The sequence below is a fragment of the Terrapene carolina genome, unplaced genomic scaffold, assembly GCF_002925995.2.
Source record: "Terrapene carolina triunguis isolate 2854851 unplaced genomic scaffold, T_m_triunguis-2.0 Scaffold68, whole genome shotgun sequence".
NCBI classification, from domain to species: domain Eukaryota; kingdom Metazoa; phylum Chordata; order Testudines; family Emydidae; genus Terrapene; species Terrapene triunguis.
Window position 1 is genome coordinate 81,687,602 of NW_020664419.1, and position 9,916 is coordinate 81,697,517.

The following is a 9,916-nucleotide window of genomic DNA, read 5'->3' on the forward strand; positions in this document are numbered from 1 at the left end:
AAAAGCTCCCACTGCCCTCTCAGATCCTTTGAGCAAGTCAGGAAATTCCAAGTTGCAATTTAAAAAGTCATGATTTTTTAAATGTTGCAAAGAATGGAAAAACAGAATTTAGATACTTTTGCTTGTGAAGGAAGGTGCTATTCAATTGGAGTAATCTCACTGAAATCAATGGGATTACTCACGGGATAATGTTCTGTTTAGTTTGCATAAAGGCATAAAAATCTGACCCCTAGGAAGTCTATGGGAGGCAAAGCCTGTGGACTTCATAACTCAGCCTTTAGTCACAACCTCACTTCACTGCTTGATGTTGGGAAGGTGCTTATACATTTTGTGAACTCCTCAGTCTTCTACAGTGTGTTGCTCCAGTCTGGAGCGTGATCACATCAGGTTTATTATTACCCGCTACACATTCTAGAATTCATCAACTGTGGGTTCACATCACTGTAGCACACCTGTCGCCTCAAGCCAGAGAGGACAGTTCTTACACGGCATGCAATTCACATGCAAGAATCCCAAAATAAACCCTAGAATTTAGAAACAATATGAACCCAACCCCTCCATTCCCCACATGGTTAGATAAGAATAACTGTGTGCATAAAGAGGTTCCTTTTGTTGTGGAGAACCTTTTAAAGGTAGCACCTGCTCTTTAACAGTTCTTCATATTCATTTCTACCTATTGTTTTACTGTCTTAAAAGCAAAACCTCAACTTTACAAATATATCTTTATCTACCTATTTCTTTTTGGTCCATTTCCCCTTCAGGAATTATGCTCCAATGTCTTACTCTAGCCAACAGTTACTTTATTTCTAGCTTTTCCTCTCTTCTGCAACAATAAGCTACCCACCTATTCTTTTTCCTAAACCAGCCAACTGTTCTGACAGTAAAGGGCCTGATCAACTTGCACTGAAGTCCAAAGCTCTTATTTAACTTCAGTGGAAGAAAGGTCAGGACGTTAAACTTCCCCTCCCCCGAAAAACTTTCATCTCAAGAGGATCACCTTAACATAAAACATCTTGATTGGCCAGAGCCCTGAACAGCTTCTCCTCTGGCTTTCAGGATGAAGCTGATCCTTTTAGTAAGCACCCTTGGGCATTCATGCACAGAGACGTTGTAAGAATGTTGCTCTTAATTTGAGTTAGCTGAAATTATAGACACACCTGTGTAAGTGTAGTATGTGTGTCCGTCCACCTGTCTGATACTTTCCGACATCTGTTTGGCAGGACTATTGACAGCTAAAGTGTTGGTTTGATATGTACCGGTTAAAGAAATTACAGTGTTCATAGAACTAGTTACACCCTTACACACATGAATGCCAAGATTTGCAAAAGTGTCTACATAAAATTAGACACCCAAATCCATATTTTCAAGAAATATGAGCCAAGAATCTCATGCTCGCTTCAGTGGGAGCTGTTCTGTGCACAGCTCTTCTGAAAGTCAGACACCTAAATAAGAGGTACCAACTGTTGAGACTCTTTACCCCTCTGTATACATTTAGGCCAATACAGATTTCATTGTCATGTCCAATTGTGACCCCTTCATAGGCTAGTTTCAGAGAAAACATATTATAAACACTTAATAGACACAAAGAAAGAGTCACAAGATTATATCATACATTATCCAGTGATTAATAGCAACAGGTCAGTAGCTTACACTGAAGAGTTTCATCTCCTAGTCAAGAAGCTGTACAAATAATCTTGGCTCTTCCTCTCGAGCAGGTTTCTGAATCAGATTGTTGGCATGCTGTTCCCTTGTGCACTACTAGGAAATGGAGATGATGCTATCTTCACTGCACAGCGCCTCAGCAGCAGCAATCTAGCCCCTTTATACTCTTTCAGAAAGGAACAGATAAAGCATCAGTGTAGCATGGAATTAAGCTATCGTAACACCCCATCAGAGTGGAAAAGCCACTTGTTATAAAGACTTTAGTCGACAATAGGCATCTCTCTCCAGTTTCAGAGGAGCATAACAGGCTGCCAGTGAATGCAACCAACACTCACCTGTTAGCGAGTGTGATTTTGCAAACTCCTTGGTGCAGCTGGCTCATTTCCCCACCTGAGAATAAGGGAGTCTAGGAAACAGGAAGAGCACTAGTACCTGAGAGAGTCAGATCCTAAAGCCGGGGGATCCTAGGAGGAGATAAGCCTGGGCAGAAGGCTTTGCTGGGGAGGGTTCACGGATTATTTTTAATTATATTTTTGTTAATAACTGAGACCCTGGGAAGGTCTTTTTTGACTCTGTGAGCCTGCGGTTTTGTTTGGAACAGGGCAAGGACTCCACCTACATACAAGCTGGAGAAGACATCAGCCTCAGCCTACACCTTTGCAAGCCAGTGGCTCACTCCTTCACAAACCAGACTTCGTTGCGTCGCCAGTACGGTTTCATGGGGGGGTCGTAGCCATTACACAAGTAGAAGTCCTTGCGGTAGGCTGCCTCGCTCCCCAGGGCAGAGCGCAGCTTGGCAGCATAATTCACATAATCCTCTTCCTTGGCATAACCACCAAACTGCCTGCAAAGGAGCCAAACATGGAGACACTGAGTGAGACAACACTGAAATATGGTAACAAAAGGGGAAAGAGGGAACAAGACGCTAAAAATACATAGTGATGTAGATCCGTGCTGTGGCTTTTCCCTGAGCTATCCTGTCTGAATCTAGTGCAGGCAAAAAGTGTTGGCTTGAGAGCCCCAACTAGACAGCTTTAGTCATCCACAGATATATAAAGCATGGGCATCACCTGTACTAGCCCCCCACGTCCTGCCCTACATCTCTACCCCAAGCTGAAAGGACAGCTTCTTATAGTGAAGGGATAGGTATCTCCAAGCCCATTCAATTCTTGGCCTTTGTGCTGAGCCTGCCTACACAGATGTTAATTGTGCGGTGAACACTCACCTGCTGGAACCTGAACTATGAGAGGAAGCCAAACTCTAGCTAGTTCAAGTAAGAGAGGGATAAAAAACAACAAAGGGCTGCTACTGATTCCTGCAGGAACAACCAACAGCATGCAGCTCATCTTTGTTGACAATGCAGCCTGTCCCCATGGAGGCAACCAAACACAAAAGCTGGATTGTGGCAGCATTCAGACACACTGCAGGAGCCCTGCAGACTGCAAAGGGAAAGGCCAGGCCAGATAGAAACATCTCACCAAGGGGGAATGGATTTGAATCCAGCATAAGTGTGTATAGCAACCAAACAAAATACCCAATGGCTGTTCAATCCTGAATGACAATTGATGGTTTGATTCTAGTTTCTAGAGGACACGCGTCCACATTACCACGTGGCACTAACTGACCCCTGAGTTAGACAGCTGGTGGGCCGTGACCACTATTTATCTATCTGTTCCTAACTCCCTCATTGTTACTGGCATACCCTCTTACGGTCTATGGCCAACATCTGTATCATCAGTAATTTCAACAGAAATCTGCCGAGGGACCTCCAGACTGATATGAGAGACAGAGGAGTATTCTGCTCATTGAAAACTAACAACCACAAAGGAAACGTTAGAGGAGAAAACCCTAATGTATTTATTTTTACATCATATTTATTCCTTTGTGCCTATTTCCAGCCCCTTCCTCCCTAAACGAGATGTCCAGCCTGAAATGCCATCCATAAGTGGCAGCCTGATCACAGCAGCTGAACAAAACAGTGGTTTTCCTTGGCACAACAGTGACCAGGGCTGGCTCCAGGCACCAGCTAAGGAAGCAGGTGCTTGGGGCGGCCAATACAAAGGGGCGGCATATCCGGGTCTTTGGCGGGAATTCGGTGGCGTGTCCCTCAGTCCCTCTCTTCCTCTTTGAGCTGCCGCCGAAGTACCGCTGAAGAGGAAGGGAGGGAGTGAAGGACCCGTCGCCGAACTGCCGCTGAAGAATGGAGCGGCTCGACTGAGCTGCCGGCAATCGGCTTTTTTTTTTTTTTTTTGCCGCTTGGGGCGGCAGAAAACCTGGAGCCAGCCCTGACAGTGACACACCAGTGGCCAGTTAGGCCGACAGAGTGTTATTTCCTAGGGAGTTCACAACCCAGTTTCTTAGCTGAAAGTGGCAGTTGGAATTTATTCAGGTTTTCTCTCTTCAGTTTGCAGGAGCTGCCTTACAGGAAGTGACGAGGAACCTATTCTCAAAACATTTGCTTTTGTTAGCAACAGGTTTAGGACCCTGGCACAACCGAGGTAGTGCCTGAAAGTTGTTCTTATCTGAAAGCAATTTACTGACTTAGGTTAAATAAGTTGCTGATCTCAGTCCAGTTCCTAATAGGCAGGTATTCACTCCTCCCATATTCACACAAATTATCACCACTACTGCACTAATATGCCACTTTAAGAGCATAAGAGCTGCCAGACTGGATCAGACCAGTGACCCATCTAGCCCGCTATCCTGTTTCCAACAGTGTCAGTACCACAGCTTCAGGTGGGGTGTACAGAACAGGGCAATTTGGGAGAAATCCACCCCCCAGCTTCCTCTCCTGGCTTTTGGCAGTCACAAGTATAGGGTTGCCCTGAGCATGGAGCTCATAGACTCAGACTTTAAGGTAAGAAGGGACCATCGTGATCTCTAGTCTTGCATCCCTGACCTTCTTGGCTAATAGGTTAATCAGTGGCTATCCTCCAAGTACTGATCTAATTATTTTTTGAACCCAGTTACACTTTTGGCCATTACGACATCCCCTGGCAATAAGTTCCACAGGTTAATTGTGCATCACATGAAAAAGTACTTCCTCTTGTTTATATTAAGCCTGCTGCTGCCCATTAAGTTCATCTGGTGGCTTCTGGTTTTTGTATTGTGGGCAAGGGCAAATAACTTTGCTATTCACTTTTTCCACACCATTCATGATTTTATAGACCTCTATCATGTCTCTCCCTAATCATCTCTTTGCTAAGCTGAACAGCCCCACTCTTTTTAGTCTCTCCTTGTATGGAAACTATTCCATACCCTTGATCATCTTTATTGCCTTTCTCTATATCTATTCCAGTGCCACAATATCCTTTTTGAGATGGGGCAACCAGAACTGCACACAGTATTCAAGGTGTGGGCTCACCATGGATTTAGTGGCATCATGATATTTTCTGTCTAATTTTCTATCCCTTTTCTAATAGTTCCTAACATTGTTAGCCTTTTTGACTGATGATGCGCATTGAACTAAAGTTTTCATTATCCATGACGACTCCAAAATCTCTTTCTTGAGTAGTAACAGCTAATTTAGACCCCATCATTATATGTGTGTAGTTGGAATTATTTTTTCTAATGTACATTACTTTGCACTCATCTATGTTGCATTTCATCTGCCATTCTGTGGCCCTGTCACTTAGTTTTGTGAAATCCCTTTGTAACTTTTCACAGTCAACTTTGGACTTAACTATCTTGATTAATTTCGTATCACCTCCAAACTTTGCCACTTGACTGTTCACTCCCTTTGTTGTCAGTCTCATCCCCCCTTCAATGGTGTGAAAAAGAAGTCTGCACTGCTAGTGTCCACGTTACGTACAGAGACCACTCTCATCTCCAGGATTGCAAGCTGCCGTCTTTCACAGACACTACATTTGCTTCGAAAGTTAAAAGAATTCTGTTTGCTTTGTGCTGAAACATGAACAACATTAAGGGGGAAGCATTTTTGTTCAGTGGAGTAGGCTCCCTCAATCTTCCACTATTTGCACAAACATCTATAACCAGTGATGAGTCAGCTGGCAAACATAACTGTATTCTTTAGAGCACCCTGTTCTTTAGGGCATCCAAACCGTAACACTTTCCAGCTGCCTGGGAATACTGAGATCTGCCCCTTACGTGGAGTAAATGGTCATTCCTTCTCGCTCTTCAATCTGAATGCTCTCATCACCAGGACGGGGAGGGTTGTCCTGATATTGGCTCGGAATCCGGAGTGAGACCTTCACTTTCTGCTGTAAGGAGCCGTCCTCATCAGGAAAGGCAGTGATGGAAACTGGCGCAGTCATGCCCATCCCAACCTCTAAGACAGATACAGACAGAGGTATTACAAGCGGAGTCCAGGCCCTTGAGAAACTAAGCATTAGGGAACAGATTTTCAGAGGTGCTGAACATTCACAACTCGGAGTGAAATCAATGGGAGGTGCCAGGGCTCAACACCTCTGAAAATCAAACCCTAGCACACAGGAGTTTCACTAAAGAGACAGACCAACAACCGATCTGGGCCAGGATCCTGTGTCCTTCAGTAGCCAGTGCCAGATGCTTTATGGATAGTTTAATCAGTGTAGGCCCTGAAGCATAAGGCCTCAGCTGGGGCAGAACAAAACACTCCCTGCGGGAGCCAATGACTCAGAACTCTGAGCTGTTCTAGCTCCAGCCAGGACTGTGTGTGATCCCACGCCAACATGGTACGCTATTAATCTGTTGTTCTCGGAAGGTATATCCAGCAAGTTATGACTACAACTCGCACTGGAGATGATTGTTTTTCCTTCTCTCCAGGCTGTCACCGGTTGTGAAACCTCAATCACTCAAAGAGAAGTAGCAGAATAACAACAACGATCTAGCTGTCATATAGCGCTTTTCCTCGGTAGATCTCCAAAGTCAGGGTCATTATCCCCATTTTACAGACAGGGACGCTGGGGCACAGAGAGGTCACAGAGAAGTGACTTACCCAAGGTCATGCAGCAGGCCGGTGGCCAAGCTAGGGATAGAACCCAGCTCTCCTGAGTCCCAGTCCAGGGCTCTGTCCTGAAAGTGCTCTCTTACCTATTCATACACTTAGGTGCAGTACTTCTCATCTCAGTGCTATGGATTATGGCTAGAGGTACCTTCCCTCATCACCACATTTACTGACTGTGCTGCTGCAATTGCTGTTCTTTCCAGAACTGCAACCTGCTCCCTCTTCCATTCATTCCCCCTCTTCCTGCCACGTGCTACTGGAGTCTGTATACCTGCCTTCCTCAGACATCTGGGAAAGATGCAAAAGCATTTGTAGGTGACTTATAATTACGCTGTGACCCTCCCCCCACACCCTTGTTGTGGGATATTATTGAAGCACCTTGCTTAGTAAGATGAGAATTGGAAATTCATGTAAGTACTTATGTAAAGCAAGTTTATTATTTACTACACTTTATTATTAATTAGACTAGCCTGTGCAATTACACTAGCTAAGATAAAAGCTACAAAGGTAATCTCTGCCATCACCACATAAAAGGGTGGATCCCCTGCACATACAGCAAGTTAAGACACAAAAAACACACACCATATGCATACATGTTGGGAGTTCCCCTAAGAAGCCACTTAGAATGTCCTTTAGAAAATACAACTACAAATCCTTCTCAGAGACAGACAAGATGAAACTAGCAGTTGAACAAAGGAGGTCTGCAAAGTTTCTGACCCTTATCATTGGTTCCTCCCACGTATTTCAGAAGCTTCAGCACCGCTTCCTTGGAGGCCTCATCAAATTGTTTCCCAGCTACCTCCACTGTAGCAAATTTCCCACCTTCACATGTCCTTTCTTCATAGGTTACTTCTTCCTGGAAAAAGAACACAGGCAGATAACACATCCACCTGAGAGATTCAACGCTCCTCACGCCAAGGAAATTGCCTCCCTTGGGGAAATTAGATCCTAGGAACATACACTGCCCCCCACCCCTCTCCACATAATCCTCCCATGTAAAGACCAGTTTCAATGTTAGGTGGAGAGACTGACCATGGAGTTGTCAGTCTCTCTCCTGAATGGAAGCACTTCCTGCCTCTCCCCTGATGGCCTACGTTAGCAGCATGCAACAAACAGCTCTGATGTCATCATGCCTTTGCAGCAGAGCAGAACTCTATATGGGGTTAACCACCGTTTGTGGTACCAATGATGACCGGGGCAGAGGGGGAAAAATGGGAGATAAAACAGGACAACTGTAACCTAGACTTGAAAGGCCTGGGTGAACTAAACATTCTAGGTCACCTTGCTCCCTTTGGAGCCGCCCTGCAGGTGAAGGCTCCCCTATCCACCCTGCATCCCTGGGAAGCACCATCGTCATAGAAAAATGCAGATCAAACCAGTTACACACAACAGCAAGCCCTAGCAGATCACATCAGAGTTCTTTTGCAACAAGGAGCAAGTTGGATTCTGAACGAGGAAAGACCTGAGCAGACCAGTTACTTTCACGTTACTATCCACTGAGGACTCAACGCCCTGCTGATTCTCTGGTGTGCATAGATAGTAAGGGAGGAGTGGTAGAACTTGATAGGCACAGTGTGTGTATGCATGAGTGCACGTATGTGTTTTGGGGGTGGGGAGAACAGGTAAAACCAGAACATTCTCCCTCTGCATGGACAGAATTCACAGCAATGGAAATCGGCCAGAAAGAGGGCCACAATGCAAGGCCATCGTTTCTCAGCGTTTGCTGCATTAGCTCAATCCTCTGAAGCCCTCTGTTTGACAAGAGTGCTGTGTGCACCCCGTGCGGAGATAAGGCAGGCAGACAGGCCACCGCGCCCAAAACACTGGATGCAGGCGCTGTCTGCAACTTGGCCAGTTGTGCAATGGCAGTGACATAATTCCTTTAAAAAGGAAGGAGAAATAAGTCACCGCCTGGAAGTCTGTGCAGGGTGATTGGTGCTCAGGCTGCACACCCAGGGGGAAAGGCCCCGTATTGACACCAACAAGCGGGAGTTCTGGAGGCGTGAGCAAACGTCGGGTTAAAGGAAAGGATCCCGACTCATTGCACACAGCTTCGTTGTGTGTGTGTCAGCCCCCGGGAACTGGATGATTAGGGGAAGGAGGGGCACACGCTTCCCTGCTAGGCAGTTTACACGGGGGCGGCAGAGGCGCCGGGGGGGGGGGGGAGAGGGCGCATCCCCGTGTAACACCCCAACCCAATCACCCCGCCCCCAAACTCCGGGGCAGATGTCGGGGAGAGAGAAGGGGGTAGTTCCTCCCTAGCTCGCTGCCCTCCAGCTCCCGGGCAGCCCGCTCCTACCTTCTCCCCTCTGCTCAGCACCTGGCAGGGCCACCCCTCCACCGACCCGAACAGGGAGTTCCTGATCATGCCAAACATACTGCCGGCGCTGTCCCCTCCGCGCCGCGGCTGCAGCTGCTCCTCCCCCCGGGAGGCCCCGCCCCGGCAGCAGTCACTTGCCTCCCACCTCCTTTGCTGGTGTGGGTGGGGACTGGGGAGGCTGGTGCGCGCGGGGCGGGGGGGCACCTGACGAATCAGAGCAGAGGTTCCCTTCAGGGGCGGGTTGTCGCCTCCAGCTCCCACCCTTGGGCTTCCGCGGGGGCGACCCTCAGAGGGGAGCGGGCTGATCATGGGCACGTGCATACGTGTGCAGAGATGCTTGACCCACGTGCCTTGGATTTTTGGCACACCCTTTGGCACCGAAAAGGACATATCCGGACATTTAGGCACGTGCATGCGGCTTCTAAGCCTAGGGTCTCTGTCTCCTGCACTTTCAGCCAGTGTGTGCCCGCCATCCAGAGGCACATCATCCTTCTTCCATCACCACCTCGGTGGCGTAGTCTGGTGGCTAACTTGTAGGACAGGCAATCAGAAGAGCTATTGTTAGCTCTGCCACAGACTTTCCATTGTGGCCTCGGGCAAGTCACTTAAGCCCAGATCCTTCAAGGTGTTTAGGTGCCCTAACTCTTATTGACTTCAATGACAGGTGCTTACACATCTTTGAAGATCTGGGCAGTCAACTGTCTGTACCACTTTCCCCCGTATCAGTAGCACTGGACTACAGGGTAATATCTGCTCCACAATTATTTCTGTTTGTGTTTTGAGATCCTCAGGGGCTAGTTGTGTGTAAAGGAGTAGCTTGTACAAGGATGCAAATAGTTGAGCTATAGATTTTGTTAATAAATTATAGGAAGGATTATAGTGAGTGCAATCGGAGTTTGGAACTGGGAAAAACTGATGCCTCTGAGGATGAAGCAATGGAACAAATTGAGAAACTCTGGCATAATAAAGCACACGATCAGATGGTATTC

At 46.9% G+C, this 9,916-nt stretch overlaps 1 protein-coding gene across 1 annotated transcript; it reads right to left on the minus strand.

Moving 5' to 3' along the window:
- Positions 1-275: 275 nt before the first annotated feature.
- Positions 276-9,037, minus strand: HEBP1 (heme binding protein 1). Its single transcript, XM_026648887.1, has 4 exons — positions 8,907-9,037; positions 7,325-7,463; positions 5,770-5,950; positions 276-2,506 (listed from the first exon to the last, which is right to left on the minus strand). The coding sequence occupies exons 1-4, from the start codon at positions 8,982-8,984 to the stop codon at positions 2,335-2,337; spliced, it is 570 nt and encodes a 189-aa protein (XP_026504672.1). The 5' UTR covers positions 8,985-9,037; the 3' UTR covers positions 276-2,334.
- Between the last annotated feature and the right edge of the window lie 879 nt (positions 9,038-9,916).